At 48.3% G+C, this 25,870-nt stretch overlaps 1 protein-coding gene across 1 annotated transcript in view; it reads right to left on the bottom strand.

The window, feature by feature from the left end:
* The window catches only part of LOC121274339 (myosin-13-like), a 56,570-nt gene that overhangs the window by 9,607 nt on the left and 21,093 nt on the right, over window positions 1-25,870 (bottom strand). The window contains exons 2-4 of the mRNA XM_041181585.1: window positions 12,018-12,121; window positions 10,745-11,089; window positions 4,741-4,795 (exon numbers count right to left, since the gene is read on the bottom strand). Of these exons, the coding sequence (XP_041037519.1) occupies window positions 4,741-4,795; window positions 10,745-11,047 (358 nt within the window). The 5' untranslated portion in view covers window positions 11,048-11,089; window positions 12,018-12,121. The remainder of the gene's footprint in view (window positions 1-4,740; window positions 4,796-10,744; window positions 11,090-12,017; window positions 12,122-25,870) is intronic.

The raw sequence follows: 25,870 nt of genomic DNA, 5'->3' as shown, positions 1-25,870 counted from the left end.
GACAGCTGAAAAAAATGGGCAGCTTTTGCCAGTCTCCTTTAGCATGAGCGATTCAGAGGTTTCACTGTATAGAGGGTTTTTAATGTAGCATTCTCCAGCCGTAGAGTCGGTGAATTGTAATCTTGAGTGTTGCTGAGAGAAGAGACAAGCCGTCGAGGCGTTTCATCTTGCACTCATCAGGACAGCTTCGCATGAATAACAAATCTCAAAGAGAAAGGCATTGATTGGTTGACAATTGGACTCTGCCAGCCAATCAACACCCTGTCTCGGGTGTTGATTGGTTGACAGTTGGACTCTGCCAGCCAATCAACACCCTGTCTCGGGTACTGATTGGTTGACAATTGGACTCTGCCAGCCAATCAACACCCTGTCTCGGGTACTGATTGGTTGACAATTGGACTCTGCCAGCCAATCAACACCCTGTCTCGAGTGTTGATTGGTTGACAGTTGGATTCCGCCAGCCAATCAACACCCTGTCTTGGGTGTTGATTGGTTGACAATTGGACTCTGCCAGCCAATCAACATCCTGTCTCGGGTATTGATTGGTTGACAATTGGATTCCGCCAGCCAATCAACACCCTGTTTCTTATGCAGTCTAAATTGTTGCTCCCTTTGAGATTTGGTATTCTTGCAAATCTGTCCAGTTTTTATTTTTTTAAGCAATACTCAAGTTCTGTATTATCAAGCGACTAACTAATGTTCCTCAGCTTTCCCCCTGAAGATACTTGATTGACTCACTTTGGGGAGGGGGGGTGTAGTGTAATATCACGAAGAAGGAAGTTATGGGAGGTGGGGTGCAGTCACGCCACTGGTACTACTGCCCAGTGACCACCCCGCCAGTGTGAGTCTAGACAGAGTATCATCACAGCAAGAGTCCATTCTGTCCTCGCCCAGCACATGGACATGTACTCTTCCCCAGCAAGGGTCACTGATCAGTGACTGGTGAGGTGGAGGTGGGGGGTGGGGGGAGAATGGTGGGCGACCCAGGATGAGTTTGCCACCTCCCAAATCTAAGGGCTGCTATATCCAGTTGTAGCCAGAGCCTGGAGATGAGTGGGGTGGCAGGAATTAAGTCTGAACCCTTTTATTCACAGGGAGTGTGTTTGTAAGGAATTATGGTTCTCACGCACATAGCTATGTATGGTTTCATACCAGATGGTCAGGTGAGAGGAATGTGCATCCTCCACCTTAGCTACAGGCTCAGTCTTAATTCTTTTGTTGATGTATCTTCATGTACTATAAGGTTACCAGGTATGAGAAGTAGATTTGTTGCTTCCCCATCTTACCCGGGGCTAAAACCAATTAAGTTATGAAGACAAGTGACATGGATTGCAACAGGCTTGCCTTCCCTTGAAAATAGAAGATTAAGGGCTGATCTAATTGAGGAGTTTAAGATGATTAAAGGACTTAATAGGCCCTTTAGAGAGAAAATTATTTCCTCAGGTGGAGGAGAGTCCAGAACAAGAGGGGGGGCAAAACCTTAAAATGAGAGCCAGTCCGTTCAGGGTTGATGTCAGGAAGCATCATCTTCACCGGGGAGTGGGAATCTGGAACTTTCACCCCCCACCCCTACCCCACCACCGCCCAAAAAGTTGCTGGGCAGGGTGAGGGGGTCAATTGGAAATCTCAAGGCAGAAATCGATAAATTATTGTTGGGTGAGCTTATCGAGGGGTACAGAGCGAAGTCAGGTAAATAGGGTTGAGGTGCAAGTCAGCCATTTTTTAATTGAATGGCGGTGCAGGTATGAAGGGCTGAATGGCCTCCTTTTGTTCCTGCGTAACAGGTTCAAGGCATTGAATGGCCTCCTCATGTTATGTTCTTCCCTTAGAGATGCTGCATACCAACATACATACGCACATACGAATTATGAGCAGGAGTAGGCCTCTCAGCCTCTCGAGCCTGCTCTGCCATTTAATAAGATCATGGCTGATCTGATTGTAACTCAACCTCACCTTCCTGCCTACCCCTGATAACTTTTCAACCTGTGTTAATCTATCTCGCTCTGCCTTAAAAATATTCAAAGGCTCTGCTTCCACTGCCTTTTGAGGAAGAGAGTTCCAAAGACTCACAACCCTCTGAGAGAAAGAAATTCTCCTCATCTCTGCCTTAAATGGGTGACCCCTTATTTTTAAACAGTGACCCCTAGTTTTAGATTCTCCCACAAGAGGAAACATCCTCTCCACATGCACCCTGTCAAGATTCCTCAGGATCTTAAAGGTTTCAATTAAGTTGCCTCTTACTCTTCTAAACTCCAGTTAAAACAAGCTTAACCTATCCAGTCTTTTCTCATAAGACAACCCACCTATTCCTGGTATTAGTCTAGTAAATCTTCTCTGAACTGCCTCTAATGCATTTACATCTTTCTTTAAATAAGGAGACCAATACTGTACAAAATATTCCAGAAGTGGTCTCACCAGCGCCCTATACAACTGAAGCATAACCTCCCTACTTTTATATTCAAGTCCCCTCACAATAAATGATAACATTCTATTAGCTTTCCTAAATACTTGCTGTACCTGCAAACTAACCTTTTGTGATTCATACACTAAGATACCCAGATCCCTCTGCACTCAGAGCTCTGCAATCTCTCACCGTTTAAATAATAAGCTTCTTTTTTATTCTTCCTGCCAAAATGAACGATGTCACAGTTGCCCACATTATACTCCATTTGCCAGAACTTTGCCCACTCACAACTTATGTCATTTTGTAGCCTCCTTTATGTCCTCTTCACAACTTACTTTCCTACCTATCTTAGTGTCGACATCTAGCAGCCATACCTTTGGTCCCTTCATCCAAGTCATTTATAAAAATTGTAAAAGGTTGAGGCCCCAGCACTGATCCCTGTGGAACACCACTCATCACATCCTGCCAACCAGAAAAAGACCTACTTATACCAACCCTCTGCTTCCCGTTAGCTAGCTAATCTTCTTTCCATGCCGATATGTTACCCCCTACACCATGAGTTTTTATTTTCTGCAATAACCTTTGATGTGGCACCTTATCAAATGCCTTCTGGAAATCTAAGTACAGAACATCCACCGGTTCCCCTTTATCCACAGCACATGGGACCCCTTCAAAGAACTCCAATAAATTGGTTAAATGAGATTTCCCTTTCACAAAACCATGTTGACTCTGCCTGATTGCCTTGAATTTTTCTTGAATCTTTAATAATATCTTCTAACATTTTCCCTATGACAGATGTCAGGCTAACTGGCCTATAGTTTCCTGCTTTCTATCTCCCTCCCTTTTTGAATAAAGGAGTAATATTTGCTGTTTTCCAATCTAATGGAACCTTCCCTGAATCTAGGGAAGTTTGGAAAATTAAAACCAGTGCATCAACTATCTCACTAGCCACTCCTTTCAAGGCCTTAGGGTGAAGTCCATCCGGACCTGGGGATTTGTCAGCCCGCAGCCCCAACAATTTGTTCAATACCACTTCCCTGGTGATTGTAATTTTCCTGAGTTCCTCCCCTCTTCCATTTCCTGATTTAGAGCTATTTCCAGGATGTTACTTGTGTCCTCTATAGTGAAGACTGAAGCAAAACATCTGTTTAATTCATCCATCATCTCCCTACTTTCCATTATCAATTCCCCAGATGCACTTTCTATAGGACCAATCCTCACTTTGTTAACTTTTTAATTATTTAAATATCTATGGAAACTCTTACTATCTGTCTTTATAGTACTAGCTAGCTTTCTGTGTTGCTGATTTTTCTTTTTCTTCCCAAACACTGAATGTAATTTAGCAACCCCATGCCCCTACCCACCACCCTTGTCCTTTGCCACCCTGGCTGAGATTATGAGGGGCATGGACAGGGTGGATAGGGAGCAGCTGTTCCCCTTAGTTGAAGGGTCAGTCACAAGGGGGCATAAGGTCAAGGTGAGGGGCAGGAGGTTTAGGGGGGACGTGAGGAAACACTTTTTTACCCAGAGGGTGGTGAGGGTCTGGAATGCGCTGCCTGGGAGGGTGGTGGAGGCGGGTTGCCTCACATCCTTTAAAAAGCACCTGGATGAGCACTTGGCATCATCATAACATTCAAGGCTATGGGCCGAGTGCTGGTTAAATGGGATTAGGTAGGTAGGTCAGGTGTTTCTCACGTCTCGATGGGCTGAAGGGCCTCTTCTGCACTGTGTGATTCTGTGAACTGCCACAGAATAGGCTGGGCTGTGCCAGACCCAGACGCTAGGGCAGGGAGGGAGTCACAAAGTGACTGCTTTGGAATCAGGTTGAATTACAGGGTACAGGAAGGAGTGGGGGGGGGGGTGGGGGGCGGGGGCATACTGCACAGTACTCATTATTGCGGCACTGTATCTCCCACCAGTGTACAGGAACAGGAAGTCGGTGCCGCCGATGACATCATTGCGCCTCCGCTGGTGCTGACCCCCTCCCCCCCCAACTACCCCTCCCCCCACCCCCCGCCAACACGCCTGCCCTATCCCCTCACCGCTCGCCACCTCGCTTGGGGGGCTAGCAAGGCGGCGAGCGAGGCACCAGAGGGCTGGGAGGGGGAACGGCGAGGGGGTCGACAAAGAGCGGCAGCGAGGGGGAGGTGAGCGGGGTAGCGAGCGGCAGGCATTGCTCCTTGATGCAGACAGCCACCCGCTGCGTCGCTGGCAGTGACGGCACGGGCAACGGTGAGCACATACGCAGCGAGTGCGCCCCCCACCCCCCTGCAGTTGCAGCAGCAGCAAACGCAGCCAATATTACTGCATTTGACAAGAGCTGGTGGTCTCTTTACCTTCTTTGGTCTTCAATTCATTTTTCTGTTTCGTAGCATCTTCCCCCATTTTTTTCTGGAAAGGGAGGGCAAGAAAGAAAAGAAAAACTTACCCAACAGCAACTTGCATTTATACAGCACTTTTGCAACAATGTGTGTTTCTGAAGTGTCTTTAAGATAATAAAACATCCCATGACGCTCTACGGGAGTGATTATTAATCAACGTTTGCCACGTAAGGAGATATTAGGGCAGATGACTAAATGCTTGGCCATATAGAGGCAGGTTTTTTAAGGAGTGTCTTGAAAGGGGAACATAAGAATAGAATTAGGCCATTCAGCCCATCAAGCCTGCTCCGCCATTCAATTAGGTCATGGCTGATCATCTACCTCAATGCCATTTTCCCACACTATCTCGTTCGTCTCCAGAAATCTATCGATTTCTGTCTTCAACGTGCTCAATGATTGAGTCTCCACAGCTCTTGGGGGGGCGGGTAAAGAATTCCAAAGATTCACCACTCTCTGAGTGAAGAAATTCCTCCTCATCTCAGTCCTAAATGGGCCTACCCCTGATCCTGAGATTATGCCACCTTGTCTTAGACTCACCAGCCAGGAGAAACATCTTATCTACGTCCACCCTGTCACGACCTGTACGCATTTGGTAAGTTTGATTCAGGCCTTTGAAACTCATTCTTCGAAACTCCAGGGAAGACAGACCCAGTCTCCCCAGTCTCTCCTCATAAGACAATCCCACCATCCCAGGATTAGTCTGGTGAGCCTCCATGCACTCCCTCCAAGGCAAGTATATCCCTCCTTAGATAAGGGGACCAAAACTACGCACAATACTCCAGGTCCGGTCTCACCAAGGCTCCACACTACTGCAGAGGAGAGGCAGAGTGGATTGGGGGGGGCGGTGATGGATTCCAGAGCTTAGAGGAGTGCTCTTGTGGAAGGTCTTGGGATGTTTCATTATGGCAAAGGTGCTACTATATACAGTTGCTGACCAGTCTGCTGATATGTACTCAGTCTGGGTCTGTCATGTGCAGTTTGGCCACTTGTGCAGGAAAGGAGAATATTCTCTCTGTGGTAGGAATGCAATCCAACAGTCACCCGCGAAACGGATGTCATTCACCAGGGTTAGTGCATGCCTCTCCTTTTGCTGTATAGAGCGTACAGCACAGAAGCTGTTGAATCACTACCTTTACCCTTCGAGTTCACAAGGACGTGTGGCACTCGGTAAAGGAGTTGTTGAGTGGCCCACGGAATGGGCTCAAGGTAGCTTATTAGTAACAAAACAGGTTGGAGTCACTCGAGAGATAGCTGAGCAGATACTTGGGCTGCAGTTGGTCAAATGGCCTGCCTGGTTGCCGGTGAGATTCCTTCATCCTGTCTTTCTTTGTTCCTTCCTCATGACAATCTTCACCCTCCCTCTTTTGTCAGTTATTACATGACGCGGGCACAATTTAAAACATATTTTTAAAAATTAACTCCTAGGATGTGGGTATGGCTGGCAAGGCCTACATTTGTTGCCCTTCCCTAATCGTCCCTTGAAAAGGCAGTGGTGGAGCCGCCCTCTTGAACTGCTGCAGTCCATGTGATGTAAGTACACCCTCCGTGCCATTGGGTTTTGCGAGGGGGGGAATCATGTTGAACCAATTTTTTTGGAGTTCTTTGAAGGAGTCGTGTGTGCTGTGGATAAAGGGGAACCGGTGGATGTGCTGTACTTAGATTCCCAGAAGGCATTTGATAAGGTGCCAGACCAAAGGTTATTGGAAAATAAAGGCTTATGGTGTAGGGAGTAACATATTGGCATGGATAGAAGATTGGCAGGCTAACAGGAAGCAGAGGGTATGTGTAAATGGGTCTCTTACTGGTTGGTGAGATGTAACAAGTGGTGTGCCACAGGGATCAGTACTGGCCCCTCAGCTTTTCACAATTCATATAAATGACTTGGATGAAGGGCTCAAAGGTATGGTTACTAAGTTTGCTGATGATGCAAAGATAGGTCGGAAAGTAAGTTGTGAAGGGGACATTAGGAGGCTACAAAGGGACATTCAAAGACTCTGCTTCCGCTGCCTTTTGCGGAAGGGAGTTCCAAACTCTCTGAGAGAAAAAATTTTTCCTCATCTCTGTCTTAAATGGATGACCCCTTGTTTTTAACAGTGACCCCCCTAGTTCTAGATTCTCCCACAAGAGGAAACAACCTCTCCACATCCCCCCTGTCAAGACCCCACAGGATCTTATATAAGCCGCGATCTTATTGAATGGCGGAGCAGGCTCGAGGGGCCGAATGGCCTCCTCCTTCTCTTAGTTCGTATACTATGATCATTGGCTCATAATTCCTGCTTGAAATGGTGCCCTATAGGTAGACTAGAAAAGTATAAAGGCTTGGGTAGAATACTGGAGGCTGACTGTAGACCCTCAGAGAAGATGGGGTCTTGGAGGGGGGAGTGGATTTTGAGTTGCAGGGGAAACCTTTGACCAGAGGTCGTTGGGTGCACTATGTCAATTCAGCGCCCTTTAACTGTGACCCCATTAGCTGTTCCATTTGGTGGAAATACACTGATGGCTCTCAACTGAGCACAGCTTTGGTCTCCATGTTACAAAAAGGATATAGAGGCATTGGCAAAGAAGCAAGAAAGATTTACTAAGATAATAGGGGGAACTGAGACGATATGCTTATCAGGAAAGCTGAACAGCCAGGGGGTCTTTTAGAGGAGGTAGCCTGATAGAGGTCTTTAAGGTGCGACAGGTTTGAAAATGTTTCCACCTTCGGGGAGTACAAAAAGAAACAGCATATGTATAAGACAGTCACTAATAAATCCAATAGAGAGTTCAGGAGAAACTTCTTTACCAAGGGAGTGGTGAGAATGTGAAACTTGCCACCACAGGGAGTGGCTGATGTGGGTAGCATAGATACATTTAAAAGGAAGGTAGATAACACGAGGGAAGAAGAAAAAAATAGAAAGGTGAGACAAAGAGGGGTGGGAGTAGGCTCTTGTGGAGCATAAAGGCCTGCACTCAGCAGTTGAGCCAAATGGCCAGTTTTAACGCTGTAGACTGAGGAATTGTGTGGCGAGGATGTTTCCTCTTGCGGGAGAATCTAGAACTAGGGGTCAGCGTTTAAAAATAAGGTGGGGGGGGGGTCGCTCGTTTAAGACAGATGAGGAGACATTTTTTTTTTCTCTCTCAGGAGGCTTGTGAGTCTTTGGAACTCCCTTCCTCAAAAGGCAGTGAAAACAGAACCCTTCAAATATTTTTTAAGGCAGGGGTAGACAGATTTTCGATAGCCGAGAGAGTGAAAGGTTATTGGGGTTAGGCGGGAGGTGACAATCAGATCAGCCATGATCTTGTTGAAGGGCGAAGCAGGCTCGAGGGGCCCCGAGAGGCCTACTCTTGCTCCTCATTCAGTATGTCTGTTATGAGAAGGACTGTGACCTGCGCATGCAACAGGTCTGACTTTCATAAGCAGGAACAGAAAGCACTCGAGAAACCCCGGCTCTCGTTGCTGTCGATCGTTTTTTGCCGCTGACTGTTTGTTTCTTGCAAGGCCCAAGTGGTGCTTCAGTAAATGACCTGACAGGACAATGGACGTCACAGTGATTAACTGGTGAATGATTTACTCTGGACAGTGGGGACTCTATTGCAATCAAGCTAACCAGTTGCATCCAGGATTCGGATTAACCAAGTATTTGCTCTCAGGGTTGAGAGCAAGGCTGCGTTCAGTGTCTGTCCCTCACTGCTACTGCCCTGCACCTCAAGGAAGATTACTTTTCTTTTTCAGTGGACTCAACCATAACATGGACTGGAGTCACAAATGGGCCAAATTTGCCTTCCCTGAAGGACATGGTGAAACAGTCGGGGTTTTAAGAGGTACAAATATCACTTATATTTTTCACCGTAGCTTTTTTTTTAAAAAAATCAAGACCTTCTCAGTTGTGAAGTGAAAGTTTTCATGATCCAGAACGCGCCAATCACTTTCACCACCCACCCACCTCCCCCCCCCACCACCATGCTGATTAACCCTTTGCTGGATCGGTTGGTGGTGGCGATGGGGAAGACAACTCAACAGACGATGGACCCCTGTCTGGTAACTGGTCAGGCCGATAAGTGGCAGCATGCTATTCCACCTTGTGCAGCAGCGCAGGTGAGCCCCCAACCTGCAGGGTTGGGTGGGGGGGGGGGCGCGGGGGGGGGTGGGGGGCCAGGAAAGTCAAAGACGGAGTGAGTTTGGGCCCCGTTGTTAAGTGTGCTGCTGACCCACGCAGACCCCAGGTCACACACAAACTCAGCTGACCTCAGTACCTCTCTCTCTTTCTCTTTCTTCAAATGCCCTTCAACCTTGGGGTGGAGTGCTTCTCATTTTTAAAAAAAATTACAGTTTGTAATTCATTTTCTACAAGGGGGCCTAAAATGTAAATATCTCTGCATGAACTTCCTTTGGTTTTGCTGTGTGCTTACCCTTCTGCATATCTTGAGCTCTTATCACTATGCACCAATTGCATCTCTCTCTCTCTCTCTTGCTCACTGTATCACTATAATTCTGTCACTAATGCTCTCCATGCTCCCTTTGTCTCGATCTTTTTGATTAACTTTTTCTGTATTACTTTATATTTCTCCCTCTATATCCATCTATCTCTCTCCCCCACCCCTCTATTGCTCTCTCTCTCTCTCTCTGTCCATCTGCCTCCTTCCGACAATACCTGTTTCTACAGATGAACATACGAGTTAGGAGAAGGAGTAGGCCACTCAGCCCCTCGAGCCCCTGCTCCACCATTCAGTAAGATTATGTCTGATCTGATTGTGACCTTGACTCCCGTTCCTGCCTACCCTACCACCCCACCCCCCGATAATCTTTCACCCCCTTGTTTATCATGAATCTATCGAGCCCCACCTCAAAAATATTCAAAGGCTGCTTCTACTGTCTTTTGAGCAAGAGAGTTCCAAAGACTCACAACCCTCTGAGAGAAAACAATTCTCCTCATCTCTGTCTTAAATGGGCGACCCCTTATTTTCAAACAGTGACCCCCCCTAGATCTTATTTCCCTATTTTCACTGTACCTTCCTCTATTCATCGCTCCTCTCTTTGACTTTCTGCATTTCTCTATCTCTGACTTTCTCTCTCTCTCTCTCTCTCTCTGTCTCTCTCTCTCTGCATGCGCCGGCCCTACCCCTGTTAAGGAGAAACATTTTGCTGTTTCAGTCCTTTGGTGAACTCCAGGGGGGGAAGGTGCAGCTATGGAACCAAGAGAAGCAGAAGAACTTGGTTGAAATCTAAATTCTGCAGCTTCAGGTTGCAAAAGAAAGCTACCTTTTTACCTGGCGCTGCAGCCATGAGAAAGTCTTGTGCCGGACGTGTCGAATTGAAAGCTTTTGCTTCCTTGGTACTGTTTTTCAGAAAGGGACGCATGAAATTCAGACACTCAGGGCCCAGGTGACACCAAGAGCCACAAAGCAGGGAAGTTTAGGGCGAAATCAGCAAGGCACTAAATATTTGTCCGAGATTTATTTATGTAAATAAATTCAAGAGAAAAACGGAGTGACAGCGGGCCACACGCTGGATTCGAAGGCTATGGGTTTGAGGCTCCACCACAGAGGCTTGCATATAATCCAAGCAGACGCTCCCAAGTATCCATTCCGGGGGGGGGGGGGGGGGGGGGAGGGGGGGGTAGTGCTACGCTGTTGGAGCCGCCATATTCGAAATGAGATGTTAGGTCAAGGACCCCTCTTCCCTCTTGGGCGACAGATCCCAAAGCACTCGTTCAAAGAGGAGAAGGGGGAGACGCTCCCTGGTGTCCTGGCACCAATATTTATCCCTTAGCCATCACCAGGTTACCTGATCATTTATCTTAACGCTGTTTGAGGGAGCTTGCTGTGCGCAAATTGGTTGCAGAGTTTCCTCCATTAGAACAGTGGCTGCATTTCCAAAGTACTTTGTTGGTTGTAAAGTGCTTTGGGATGTCCTAAGGTGACGAAAGGCACTATTTAAATGCATTTTTCTCCTTTTATTCTCATCTTGCCCTCTTACCTTTTCTTCTATGCATTGTTGGAGTGCTTTATTCTTGTTCTCCAGGTCTGCATTGACTTTGAGGAACTTGCCATCGATGTCGCTGATGTAGCGCTTCTTGTCATCGAGGGTGATGCTCATTTCGGCCAACAGGCTCTGGGTGTCCTCCTTCTCCCTCTTCAGTTTCCCTGTTGACTCCCTTACTAGGGTGGCCTCCTGCTTCAGCAAGGCGTTCTCCGTCATCACAGTCCACTGGTAGATGCCCAGGGCGATGAGCAGGATCAGTAGCACCACCACAAACAGAAGAGGGTTCTTGCCACCCATCACCTTGAACAGGCCACACGGCACTGAGGTGTTCTTTGGCAACTAGAGCAAAGCAGACCAAGGCAGAGTTAACCACAGTCTCTCCTTCAAAGGTTAACGCTCATAAGGGAAGCCGGATCGTGGAATTATTGCAGTTACTTCCTCTTACGCTCGATAATGAGTAACCTTCCCGGTTCTGTCCAACCTGTTAGACAGTGGAATGTGCCAACAATCGGGAGGGAGAGAGAGAGAGAGAGAGGAAGAGAGCCTGCTCTCTTAGGAACTGGGTGTGGCCTGCACAGCGGCTTTGCTTTGTTGTTTGTACTTTATTGGAGTTATTTGCTTATCGTTGGTTCAGTTAACCCTCTGAACACCTGAGATTAAGGGCAGAGATGGTGAGGGAAAGGAGCAGAGGGTCAGGGAATAGGGTTAGGGCAACGGCGGTGGCAGGGGTGGTGGGGGGGTGTGTGGGGGGAATACAGTCAAAGGTTGGAAAGGGTGTCCCCAGCTTGAAGCGATCCTGACTGAACAGGCAACCCTCCACCCTACCAAAGTTCACTCCGCATCCCTCCTGAGGCACTGGCCCTCCGTGGGCGCTGAATGCCCCCCACATCCCCCGCTTTGTGTATCCGCCGCACCTCAGTGGGTAGCTCATTCACCTCGGGGTCAGGAGGGTTCGAGCCACGTGCCAGGGGTTTCCCATCACAAAAATATGCCAACTCTTCCCGAGTCTCCCTGAAGAGGAAAAAAACTGAGCGAGTGCCTGAAGTGTAATATTTGGCATCCTCATGATCAAATCTTTCTGTGGTCTCACCTGACCCTCCTTACCTCTGTAACCTCCCACAACCCTCCAATATCTCGGCGTTCCTCCAGTCCTGGCCTATTCCACTACCCCCCCCGCCCCCCCACCCCCAACCCCCACGGCACCTACCCCCCACTTACAGGTGGTTCTGACCATTGTAAAACACAACATTTATTGATTATTACTAACCCAACTGCCTTTGAACGCGTTCTCCGATTCCTGTTCCACTGGTGCACTGTCACTCCGCTACCCCCTCCTGGGTAAATGCGACTCCTGCAGCAGAACACAGTGGCCTCGACAGAGAAGGAATAAAATGTTAGTTTGCAGATAAATAACTTTAAAGCAACTATAAGCTAAAAAAAAAATCACTTGTTAACAATTAGAAAGTTGGAAGACAACTGTTTTTTATTGCTTTTTCTATCTTATCAAAAAATAATCTAAATCTCTCACCTTTTGTGTTCACATATGGTATCAACAGATAAAAGCAAAATACTGCGGATGCTGGAAATCCAAAACAAAAACAAAAATAACTGGAAAAACTCAGCAGGTCTGGCAGCATCTGCGGAGAGGAACACAGTTAACATTTCAAGTCTGTATGATTCTTCATCAGAACTAAGGAGAGATAGAAGAGAGGTGAAATATAAGCTGGTTTAAGGGGTGATAGGACAGGTACAGCTGGATAGAGGGCCAGTGATAGTTGGAGATAACCAAAAGATGTCACAAACAGAAGGACAAAGAGGTGTTGAAGGTGGTGGTCACTGCACTGTCAGAGAGGCAGTTCTGAGGGAGCACTGCACTGTCAGAGAGGCTGTACTGAGGGAGCGCCACACTGTCAGAGAGGCAGTACTGAGGGAGCACTGCACTGTCAGAGAGGCAGTACTGAGGGAGCGCCACACTGTCAGAGAGGCAGTACTGAGGGAGCGCCACACTGTTGGAGGGTCAGTACTGAGGGACTGCCGCACTGTCGGAGGGTCAGTACAGAGGGAGTGCCGCACTGTCAGAGAGGCAGTACTGAGGGAGCACTGCACTGTCAGAGAGGCAGTACTGAAGGAACACTACACTGTCAGAGAGGCAGTACTGAGGGAGCGCCACACTGTTGGAGGGTCAGTACTGAGGGACTGCCGCACTGTCGGACGGTCAGTACAGAGGGAGTGCCGCACTGTCAGAGAGGCAGTACTGAGGGAGCACCGCACAGTCAGAGAGGCAGTACTGATGGAGTGCCGCACTGTCAGACAGGCAGTACTGACGGAGCACCACACTGTCGGAGGGTCAGTACTGAGGGAGCGCCACACTGTTGGAGGGTCAGTACTGAGGGACTGCCGCACTGTCGGACGGTCAGTACAGAGGGAGTGCCACACTGTCAGAGAGGCAGTACTGAGGGAGCACCGCACAGTCAGAGAGGCAGTACTGACAGAGTGCCGCACTGTCAGACAGGCAGTACTGACGGAGCACCACACTGTCAGAGAGGCAGTACTGAGGGAGCACTGCACTGTCAGAAAGGCAGTACTGAGGGAGCACTGCACTGTCAGAGAGGCAGTACTGACGGAGTGCCGCACTGTCAGACAGGCAGTACTGACGGAGCACCACACTGTCAGAAAGGCAGTACTGAGGGAGCACTGCACTGTCAGATAGGCAGTACTGACAGAGTGCTGCATTGTCAGAAAGGCAGTACTGAGGGATTGCCGCACTGTCAGAGAGGCAGTACTGAGGGAGTGCCGCACTGTCAGACAGGCAGTACTGACGGAGCACCACACTGTCAGAGAGGCAGTACTGAGGGAGCACTGCACTGTCAGAAAGGCAGTACTGAGGGAGCACTGCACTGTCAGAGAGGCAGTACTGACGGAGTGCCGCACTGTCAGACAGGCAGTACTGACGGAGCACCACGCTGTCAGAAAGGCAGTACTGAGGGAGCACTGCACTGTCAGATAGGCAGTACTGACAGAGTGCTGCACTGTCAGAAAGGCAGTACTGAGGGATTGCCGCACTGTCAGAGAGGCAGTACTGAGTGAGCACTGCACTGTAAGAGAGGCAGTACTAAGGGAGCACCACATTGTCAGAGAGGCAATACTGAGGGAGTGCTGCTCTGTCAGAAAGGCAGTATTGAGGGAGTGCTGCACTGTCAGGGAGGCACTACTGAGGGATAACCCCACTGTAAGAGAGGCAGTACTGAGGGAACGCTGCACTGTCAGAGAGGCAGTACTGAGGGAGTGCTGCTCTGTCAGAAAGGCAGTATTGAGGGAGTGCCGCACTGTCAGGGAGGCACTACTGAGGGATAACCCCACTGTAAGAGAGGCAGTACTGAGGGAACGCTGCACTGTCAGAGAGGCAGTACTGAGGGAGTGCTGTTCTGTCAGAAACGCAGTACTGAGGGAGTGCCGCACTGTCACGGGGTCAGTTTTGAGGGAGCACTGCACTGTCAGGAGAGGCAGTACTGAGGGAGCACTGCACTGTGGGAGGGTCAGTACTGGGGGAGCACTGCACTATCAGAGGCAGCACTGAGCAAGCACTGCACTGTCAGAGGGTCAGTACTGAGGAAGTGCTGCACTGTCAGAGGGTCAGTACTGAGGGAGCGCTGCACTGTCGGAAGGGCAGTACTGAGGGAGTGCTGCACTGTCAGAGGGTCAGTACTGAGGGAGCACTGCACTGTCAGAGGGTCAGTACTGAGGGAGTGCTGCACTGTCAGAGAGGGGCAGTACTGAGGGAGCACTGCATGGTTAGATGGTAAAGTACTGAGGGAGCACTACTCTGTAACAGGGGCAGTACTGAGGGAGTGCTGCACTGTCGGAGGGTCAGTTCTGAGTGTGTGCTGCACTGTTGGAGGGTCAGTACTGAGGGAGCATTGCACTGAAAGAGAGGTATTACTGAGGGAGTACTGCCTTTCTTTCAGTACAGCACTCCCTTAGTACTGATTGGCTGGCAAACAGGAAGCAGAGGGTAGGCATAAATGGATCTTTTTAGGTTGGCAAGATTTAATGAATGGTGTGCCACAGGGATCAGCGCTGGGACCTCAACTGTTTACAATTTATATGAATGATTTGGATGAAGGGATTGAAGGGATGGTTGCCAAATTTGTTGATGACACAAAGATAGGTAGGAAAGTAAGTTGTGAAGAGGACCAAAAGGAGGCTACAAAAAGGTATAGACAGGTTAAGTGAGTGGACAAAGAACTGGCAAATGGAGTATATTGTGGGAAAATGTGAAATTGTCCATTTTGGGAGGAAGAATAAAAGAGAAGCATATTATCTAAATGGTGAGAGATTACAGAGCTCTGAGTGCAGAGGGATCTGGGTGTCTTAGTGCATGAATCACAAAAGGCTAGAATGCAGGTACAGCAAGTAATTAGGAAAGCTAATAGAACGTTATCATTTATTGCATTGGAGTTGAATACAAAAGAAGGGGGTTCTGCTTCAGTTATACAGAGAACTAGTGAGACCACATCTGGAGTATTGTGTACAGTATTGGTCTCCTTATTTAAGGAAGGATGTGAATGCGTTGGAAGCAGTTCAGAGAAGGTTTACCAGACTAATACCTGGAATGGACTGGTTGTCTTATGAGGAAAGGCTGGACAGGCTGGGCTTGTATCCGCTGGAGTTTAGAAGAGTGAGAGGTGACTTGATTAAAACATATAAGATCCTGAGGGGTCTTGACAGGGTGGATGTGGGGAGGGTGTCTCCTCTTGTAGGAGAATTTAAAACTCGGGGGTCACTGTTTAAAAATAAGGGGTCGCCCATTTGAAATGGAGATGAGGTGGAATTTTTTCTCTCTGAGGGTGGTGAGTCTTTGGAACTCTCTTCCTGAAAGGGCGGTGGAAGCAGAGTCTTTGAATATCTTTAAGGCAGAGGTGGATAGATTCTTGGTAAGCCAGGGGGTGCTGGGTTATTGGGGGTAGGCGGGGTGCAGATTTGAGGATACTATCAGATCAGCCATGATCTTATTAAACGGCACAGCAGGCTCGAGGGGCCGAATGGCCTACTCCTGCCCCTTGTTCGCATGTATGCATGGTGGGAGGGTCAGTACTGAGGGAGCACTGCACTGTTGACGGGTCAGTACTGAGGGAGTCCTGCTTTGTCGGAGCCTCTATTTTGAAAACTAGCGGGGGACTTCATCCCTAGTGTCCTGGCCAATATGTGTCCCTCAACCAACATTGTTACAACATATTATCCAGTCATTGACTCATTCAATATGCATTTCTGCTCCACGTTTTTCCTTTGATCACAGGGTTGAGAGGCTCAAGGTCAACAGTACAGGACACCAGAGGGTTTGGAATTATGAGGAGAAGAAACAAGTCTTCCTTTTCTTATTCACGGCTCGAAGAACAGTTATACTTAGCACAATGCCACCAGGGTGCTCCTGGGGGGGGAGTGCAGCACTGGGAAGATAGGCCAGGTAGAGGGAGGGGCAATTAGGTAGGTAGGGGTGGGGTTGGCGGGGAAGGAAGGAGAGGGTGAGGGAGAAAGAAAGGAAGAGAGAGGGGAAAAGGAAGGATGAGGGAAATGGAGAGAGAGAGAGAGCTGAGACAGGGAAGTACTGAGAGAAAGAGGGTGACAGTGCAGCATAAGAGGGTGACAGTGCAGCATTCCCTCAGTAACTCACCACAGGGTTAAAACCTAGAGTGGGGCTTGAACCCACAACTCTGTCTGACACAGAGCTAGGAGGCCTTTGTCTGAGCCTCTTGAAGCTAAGTACTCTTGAAGGCATGCTTGAAAGTTGCATTGGCAAATATTGTTTTTGATTGAACATTTTGGGTTCCCAGATGTATATGAATCTCAGGAGCATCATGTTTGGATTGACTGGGAAAAAAAAAACAATGTCTCTCCTTCCAACAGCTGTTGCCATCCCAAACATTCCCCTCTTAACAAGTGCACACGGTCAGAAAAAGGCTGAGAGATATAGAGAGAAAGGAAAAAAACTCCTATTTGTGTAGCGCCTCTACAACGTCTGATGTTCCAAATGTTTTACAACCAATGGAGTATTTTTGATGTATAGTCACCGCTACCATATAGGAAACGCAGCAGCCAGTCTGCTCGCACAGGCAGCGATGCAATAATGAGATGATCTGTTTTAAAATAAAGATAACAGAAAGTGCCGGAAAAACTCAGCAGGCCTGGGCAGCGTCTGCGGACAGAGAAACAAGAGTTAACAAGTCGTTCCCACTCGTGAAAGGGTCAAGAACAAGAGGTCACCGAGTGAAAGTAATCGGCAAAAAGGAGAAGCAAAAGCAGGGTGAGTGGGCCAGGGGTCTGGAAGGCACTGCCTGAGAATGTGGCAAGGGGCAGCCTCAGTTCAAAAGGAGGGAAGGATGAACAATTAGGCTGTCATCTGAGGAGGAAGAACGTGCGGATTTACGGGGAAGCAGGCGCAGGAATGGAACCAGGTGCTCATTCGGAGAGCTGCTGCAGACACAATGGGCTGAATGGCCTCTCTCTGCACTGTAACAATTCCGTGATTTTGAGTACGATATGTTCTTTGAAGCCGTCCTCTCCGAAGAAGGGCCACATTGGACAGGAAAAGGTCAACTCTGTTTTTTTTTCTCTCTCTCTACAAACACTTCCATTCCTGCTGAGATTTCCCGGCACTTTCTGTTTCTATTTCCGATCTCCAGCATCCGCAGGATTTTGCATTTATTTTTATCTGCGAGATGCATATCGGCCCAGAGCACCAGGAACGAGGTCCGATGCTCTTTTCGAAGTAGCATGGCCATGGGATCTTTTACACCTGCCTGAGAGGGAGGATGATGCCACGGTTGAACACCTGGCTGGAAATAAATGGCCACTCCAACAGTGTTGCCCTCCCTCAGTACTGCACTTAGACAGCGCCACCAACTGAGTCACAGCTGGCACAAACAGAGGCAGAGATCGGGAATTTTTTTTATATACATGCACAGGGTTCTCTGCCCATGGAATGTCCGACCAGGAACAATAGTAGGAAACGGAATCCATAATAGTTTGTCTTCCTCGGGATGTTTAATCTGGTGTCAAAGTGCAATACAAACTGTCCTCATAACAAATGAATGTATTGCGATTTTTTTTTTTGCCCCATTTGCTTTGCTCCACTTTTAACACTTATGGAGATCATGAAGTCACACCTCACAGACGGAGGCCATTTGGCCCTTTTGTGCCTGTGCTAGCTCTTTGAAAAAAATCTATCCAACGAGTCCCCACTACCGCCACCACCACCCCCCCACCATCTCCCCACCCCCACCTCGCTTTTTCTCCACCTTTCCAAGTATTTACCCGATTCCCCCCTTTTGGAAAGTTCCTATTGAATCTGCTTCCACCGCCCTTTCAGGCAGCGCCTTCCAGATCACAGCAACTCGCTGCATTAAACAAGACTTTCAGTCCCTCTGCTTCTTTTATCAATTAGCTTAAATCTGTGGCTCGGGTTATCAACCTTCCTGTCAGTGGAAACAGTTTCTCCTTATTTACGCTATCAAAGTCCTCCATAATTCTGAACACTTCCATTAAATCACCCCTCAACCTTCTCTGATCTAAGGAAAACAATCCTGGTATCTCTAGTTATAAAAACAAAAAAACTGCGGATGCTGGAAATCCAAAACAAAAACAGAATTACCTGGAAAAACTCAGCAGGTCTGGCAGCATCGGCGGAGAAGAAAAGAGTTGACGTTTCGAGTCCTCATGACCCTTCGACAGATCTGTCGAAGGGTCATGAGGACTCGAAACGTCAACTCTTTTCTTCTCCGCCGATGCTGCCAGACCTGCTGAGTTTTTCCAGGTAATTCTGTTTTTGTTCTGGTATCTCTAGTCCCTCATCCCTGGTACCATTCTGGTCAAAACAGAAAAAGCCTGGCATTCTGGTAAATCTCCCCTGCACCCTCTCGACATTCCTTCCTAAAGCAAGGCGTCCAGAACTGGGCACAACACTGCAGCTGTGCCCTCAACCTTCCCAGTGATTGGGGGGGGAGGGGACAAGCCCAGCTTTTGGTCCCTCTGCATAATTGAAGTCCCTAAAGCTTTGACTGAGGGGGACAGTGCCTGCGCCCTTCCACATCGTGCACTGATGGTTATAGTTAATGATTAGTTCAAGGGACACCCTGCTTGACCTTGGGAGGATAAGTGGAGGCGGGGTCCACCTCTGGGCCTGGAGAGGGGAACTGCTGTTGTGAACGAGCTAAAGGTATTGACAGCGTGCAGTGGGGTGTAAGGCAAGAGCGAACAGAGACCCTTACATGTGAATCGGGGCTGTCCGTCCCTATCATCCTCACACCAGCACCTCTTCTCCCTGTGGCAGTGTGCTAATTGTTCAATGGAAACAGGGCTCCATCTTTAAAGAGGGAGGGACGGTGGACAGTATTCCAAGGTTATTTGGTTATTTCAGTCCATCGATTCCTCAATGTGACTTGATCTTCATCGCAGTGGTGGGGGGAGTTGGGGGAGCGCTGTCAGTTCCAAGTTATTTTCCTTTCATTCGAAGCTACAACAAGGAAGCCATTCAACTACATCATGCTAATTTACTGGAATGCTAGACACAATAAGGTTTGCTTTTGTACAACCTTCACTAACCCTGGTCATGTTTCTTTCTCTATTATCTCTTTACCTTTCTCGCAAGCCCTCTCTGGATTCAAATAAACACAGAAAATTCTGGAAAAACTCAACAGGTCTAGCAGCATCTGTGGAGAGAGAAATCAAGTTAACATGTCAAGCCCAATACGACTCTTCTTCAGAAATGGGCATCTTTTTTAGAGAGTCGGAATGATAGTACTAAAGACTAAAGCTTTGGTCAAGAGTAGGTGTTAATAGCAGAATAAAGATCAGCACTGTCTGAAAGCAAAATAGTAGAACGTGTTAATAGCAGAATAAAGATCAGCACTGTCTGAAAGCAAAATAGTAGAACGTGTTAATAGCAGAATAAAGATCAGCACTGTCTGAAAGCAAAATAATGGGAACAAGATACAGAGTGGCAATTGGTGAAAAAAAAATCTAAATGGAGAACAGAATTCATGGTCTGAAGTTGTTGAATTCAATGTTGAGTCTATAAGGCTGTAACTTGTCCCTATTAAACCTGCCTCCTAGGCTCTCAACCCTACTCCCACTGAACTGCTAACTGCCCATTATCCCCTCCCTGGCTGCCATGCTAGCTAACATTGTAAAACGAGTTCCCTCTCCTGGGTAATAAAAGCAAAATACTGCAGATGCTGGAAATCTGAAATAAAAACAGAAAGTTTTGGAAACAGGTCCAGAGAGTCATATGGGACTTGAAACGTTAACTCTGTTTCTCTCTCCACAGATGCTGCCAGACCTGATGAGTATTTCCAGCACTCTGCTTTTATTCCCTCTCCTGGGCACTGTACCCCTCCCTTGCAAAATCCATGCTTGATCATTCGGCCCTTGCACACTAACTCCTCATCTCCAACCTCTTTTTCCTCTACTGAGTATGTGAACGCGTTGTTGCCTCTCAAATCTAACCCCAGCATTCACATTTTGCATTTGAACCTCGTGAGTTGGGTTTATATCTGGTTGCCATTCAACTATATCAAGCTAATTTACTGGAATGCTAAACAGAATAAGATTTGCTTTTGTATAACCTTCAAACTGTTGTTAACACCTACTCTGGACTAAAGCTTTTGTCTTTAATACTGTCATTAAAACTCCCATAAAAGAAGAGCTATTTTGGACACGAAATGTTAACTCTATTTCCCTCTCCACAGATGCTGCCAGACCTGATGAGTTTTTCCAGAATTTTCTGTTTTGATTTGAGTTCAGTGAGGGTTTGCGAGGAAGGTGAGGAGATAGCAGGGAAAGATACATGACCAGGGCTAGTGAAGGTTACACAAAAGCAAACCTTATTGTATCTAGCATTCCAGTAAATTAGCATGGTGTAGTTGAACGGTTTCTCTTCTGCGTGCATGTAAAATTATTCTAAAACTTCAACCTTGGTCCTTCCTGTGTGTTCCCATAGTTGCTTGAGAAAGATGCTATTATTTTCCCTAAGAGAAAAGATAGCAACAGGGTTTGGAGAGAGAGAGAGACAGGAAGTTTACTCTGTGGCACCATCTAGTGGCCAGGTGCTGCAATGATTCTGTGACAGTTGACATGGCAAAATTTACTGGGAGTTGTTGACATAGCAGTTTGCGATAGCAAATCCAAGCATGACCAAAAATCGTGAAAACAAGAAATATACGCCCCATGCCAGAATTTTAGCAAGCAGAAAAGATGTAAATTTTTTTTTCCCCCACTGGTGGTCTTTCCTCTTCTGTTGAGGACACTCTTCTGCTGCCGCTCACTGGGATTTGATTGCAACGGTGCTGGACGACCTCCGATACACCTCCCCCAAGTGGCCACCCCGCACAGGTGAGCCTGGACAGTGGGTGGCAGCAGGCCATTCAACTCTGGAGGGCATCACAGCAGAGCCCAGTTTGCCCTTTAATTGAATCACAGATATATAATTACTGGAAATGGGAGGTTTAGGAATTGGCCACGACTCCGGATTATAGCTGATTTCACTGCCATGCCCCACCTCCCTCCATTTTGTTGTCTAGCCCACGGGCACTGATGCCAGTAATGGCACCAGTATTGTTGGGATGAGCTGACAGAACAGGAATGGGTGTGGAATCTGGGATTTTCCTGACCCATATGACCCAGCATCACAGTTAAGTTGTTCGGTCAGTGGGCGAGGTGTTCAGTTACCACCAGCTTTCACACACACCACGTCACCTTATACCTGGGACTTTGGAACACACCTTCCCTCAGCCAGACATCTTTGGAAATTCCCAGTTCTCGGCGATAGATTTGGATTCTGCTCAGATACAACATCAAGATTCCACCCTTTCCTTTCTCGCAACTTCATTAAAAAGAAACAGAAAACTTGCTTTTCCATAGCGCCTTTCAAAACCTCAGGGTTTCCCTAAGTGCTAGACAGTGTAGTTACCGTTGTGGTGTAGGAGACATAGGCGGCAATTTGCATAAAAAAGCAACATGACAATCACTAGTTTGTGTGTTTATCTGCTGTTGATTGAGAGAAAAATATTGGCCCCAGTACATTGGAAGGAACAGCTCTCGTCTTTTTTTTTGAAAGAGTGCCAAAGGATCTTTTACATACGCTGAGAACTTTAACATTTTGTCTTATAGACAGCACATCTGCATCGCTCCCTCAGTATTGACCCTCCGACAGTGCGGCGCTCCCTCCGTACTGACTCTCTGACAGTTCACCCTCAGTATGGACCCTCCGACAGTGCGGCGCTCCCTCTGTACTGACCCTCTGACAGTGTGGCGCTCCCTCAGTACTGACCCTCCGGCAGTGCGGCACTCCCTCAGTACTGACCCTCCGACAGTGCAGCACTCCCTCAGTATGGACCCTCTGACAGTACAGTGCACCCTCAGTATTGACCCTCCGACAGTGCAGCACTCCCTCAGTACTGACCCTCTGACAGTCCACCCTCAGTATTGACCCTCCGACAGTGCGGCGCTCCCTCCTTACTGACCGTCTGACAGTGCACCCTCAGTATGGACCCTCCGACAGTGTATCACTCCCTCCGTACCAACCCTCTGACAGTGCACCCTCAGTATGGACCCTCTGACAGTGCATCACTCCCTCCGTACTGACCCTCTGATAGTGCACCCTCAGTATGGACCCTTCAATAGTACAGTGCACCCTCAGTATTGACCCTCCGACAGCGCAGCACTCCCTCAGTACTGACCCTCCGACAGCGCAGCGCTCCCTCAGTACTGACCCTCCGATAGTGCGGCACTCCCCCAGTACTGACCCTCCGACAGTGCAGCACTCCCTCAGTATGGACCCTCCGATAGTGCAGCACTCCCTCAGTACTGACCCTCCGACAGTGCAGCACTCCCTCAGTATGGACCCTCCGACAGTACAGTGCACCCTCAGTACTGACCCTCCGACAGTGCAGCACTCCCTCAGTACTGACCCTCCGAGAGTGCGGCGCTCCCTCAATACTGACCCTCTGATAGTGCGGCACTCCCTCAGTACTGACCCTCTGACAGAGCAGCGCTCCCTCAGTACTGACCCTCCGATAGTGCGGCGCTCCCTCAGTACTGACCCTCCAACAGTGCGGCGCGCCCTCAGTACTGACCCTCCGACAGTGCAGCACTCCCTCAGTATGGATCCTCCGACAGTACAGTGCACCCTCAGTATTGACCCTCTGACAGTGCAGCACTCCCTCAGTACTGACCCTCCGATAGTGCGGCGCTCCCTCAGTACTGACCCTCCGACAGTGCAGCACTCCCTCAGTACTGACCCTCTGACATTGCGGCGCTCCCTCAGTACTGTCCCTCCGACAGTGCAGCACTCCCTCAGTATGGACCCTCCGACAGTACAGTGCACCCTCAGTATTGACCCTCCGACAGTGCGGCGCTCCCTCCGTACTGACCCTCTGACAGTGCACACTCAGTATGGACCCTCCGACAGTACGGAGCTCTCTCCATACTGACCCTCTGACAGTGCGGCGCTCCCTCAGTACTGACCCTCCTTCAGTGCAGCACTTCCTCAGTACTGACCCTCTGACAATGCAGCATCCCTCAGTACTGACTTTCCAACAGTGCAGTTCTCCCTTAGTACTGAGCATCCGACAGCGCAGCACTCACTCAGTACTGGCCCTCTGACAGTGCAGCGCTCCCTCAGTCCCCACACTCCAACAGTGCAGCACTTCCTTCATACTAATCCTCCAACAGTGCAGCACACCCTCAGTACAGGCCCTCTGACAGTGCTGTACTCCCTCTGTACTGACTCTCTGACAGTGCAGTACTGCCTCAGTACTAATCCTCTGAGAGAGTGGCACCCCCTAAGTCCTGATCCTCTGATAGTACAGCGTTCTCTCAGTACTGATCCTCCAAGAGTGCAGTGCTCCCTCAGTACTGACCCTCCGACAGGGCGGCACTCCCTCAGTACTGCCCCACCAACAATGCGGCATGTCTTCATTACTGAATCTCTAACATACTGATTCTCTGACAGTATGGCACTATCTGGGGAGATGGTGGTGTAGTGGTAATTTCATGAGACGAGCATCCAAAGGCCCAACCTAATGCTCTGAGAATATAGATTCAAGTCCCACCACAGGAGCTAGGAGGAATTTAAATTCAATTAGTTAACCTGCAATTGAAAGAGCGTTATAGTAATGGTGATCATTAAACTATCATTGTAAAAATTCATTTGGCTCACTAATGCCCTTTAGTGACTATCCTTCTGTGGTTGGCTTACATACATGTGACTCCAGACCCACTGGGCCCTTTTTCAATGGTCTAGTGAGCCACTCAGTTCAAGGGGGCAATTAGGGATGGGCAACAAATATTGACCTTGCTGGCAATGCCCACACCCCATGAAAGAATAATGGGGGGGAGAAAAACTCCCTCAGTATTGCCCCTCTTACAGTGCAGTGCTCCCTCATTACTGGCACCAGGAGTTCCAGCCTAGATTTCATGCTCAACTCTTGGGTTGGACTTGAAACGACAGATTTTAGACTTGGGAGGTCTGTCAGTTAAAGCCTTGATTCTATTCAAAACCGGACTGACGCCTGCAGTAGTTGCATGTCTCTTTTCCATATTAAGGGTCCTCAGTTAAATGTGTTAGTACCCTCCATCCCCCAACGCCCCTCTGTGCAATGCTAGCCCTAGGCGAGACAACCAGAGAGAGCATCAGGCTCATCAATTCGATAGATTTTCTGAAACCTCTATCTGGAGCATTGCAAACTGAGAGCCAGGAGTTGGGGGGGTGGGTGGTGGCAGTAGTGGGAAATCAATAGATTTAATTATACTGAACTCACGTACATGTCCTCACATGGAGTTCCAGTCGGACGCTAAACTGCGATGGGGGTTGTATAAAAAGGCAGGAGGATTTCGGGCCAGGAGACAGGACAGACTTCAAGGCCCCCGTGTTGTGTTCCGGCCGCTCCCTTGATCAGGCAAGACACACGAACGGGCTCAATCCGAGAGAAGGAACTTCATCGGACAGGTTTTGTTTTCAGTTTGAAAATAGTTTTCAGTTCCTATTTGATTCTAAAAGGGTGAATCTCCCCAGCAGGACCGGTGATCAATATTAGTCCGGTAGACAAAAATTAAAAAAATAACTCGTGTATTTATTCATCTTCAGGACAGGGTGAAGAGAGATTGTGATTTCATTTTTATTTGTTCATGGGATGTGGGCATATTGCCCATCCCTAATTGCCCCTTGAGAAGGTGGTGGGTGAGCCGCCTTCTTCAGCCGCTGCAGTCCCTGAGGTGTAGGTACACCCACCGTGCTGTTAGAGAGGGAGTTCCAGAGTTTTGACCCAGCGGCAATGAAGGAACGGCTGATATATTTCCAAGTCAGGGTGGTGAATGGCTTGGAGGGGAACTAACAGGCGGTGGGTGTTCCCCATGCGTCTGCTGCCCTTGTCCTTCTCGGTGGTAGAGTTTGTGGGTTTGGAAGGTGCTGTCGAAGGAGCCTTGGTGAGTTGCTGCAGTGCATCTCGTAGATGGTACACACACTGCTGCTACTGTGCATCAGCGGTGGAGGGTATTATAATATGTGTGCTAAATGGAAAGATGGGACAGAGTTTGATCAGGAGAGATCTGGCTTAACAGACTGTGTTAAGGGACAGTGAAACAGGGATCTACGGGAACAGAGATTAAGAGGGTTAAAGTGTGTGTTAAATGGAACAGGGAATGATTGATGGGTTGCAGTGCCCATTAAAGGGGGCAATGTAATCAGGAGAGATTGAGGAGATAATATGTTAAATGGAATAGGACAAGATGGGAGAGATATTCAGATATTTATAAATGGGACAAGGTGCTGAGATGGAGAGATCTAGGGCTGATCGTGCGCTAATCTATGAAATTGTAACCACTGTGCTGAGCTGCAGTAAGGTACTGATGTAGATACAGGATTGTTTCTGTATGCTGCGTTGGTCAGATCCACTTGGATCATGGCTGTCCAATCATAGGGAACATCTTAACGTGAATACCAGATTTATCCCACCACAAGCTGTCACGATCTGGACTGTTCTGCCTGAAAGTGGGGGTGGGGGTGGGGTGCACAAGCAGATTCAATCATAACTTTCAAATGGGGAATTGAATGAATTCTTGAAGAGG

This window comes from Carcharodon carcharias (genome assembly GCF_017639515.1).
Source record: "Carcharodon carcharias isolate sCarCar2 chromosome 36 unlocalized genomic scaffold, sCarCar2.pri SUPER_36_unloc_1, whole genome shotgun sequence".
Classification (NCBI taxonomy): Eukaryota; Metazoa; Chordata; class Chondrichthyes; order Lamniformes; family Lamnidae; genus Carcharodon; species Carcharodon carcharias.
The sequence above is the reverse complement of the archived record's forward strand: the minus strand, read 5'-3'. Positions and strand labels throughout refer to the sequence as shown.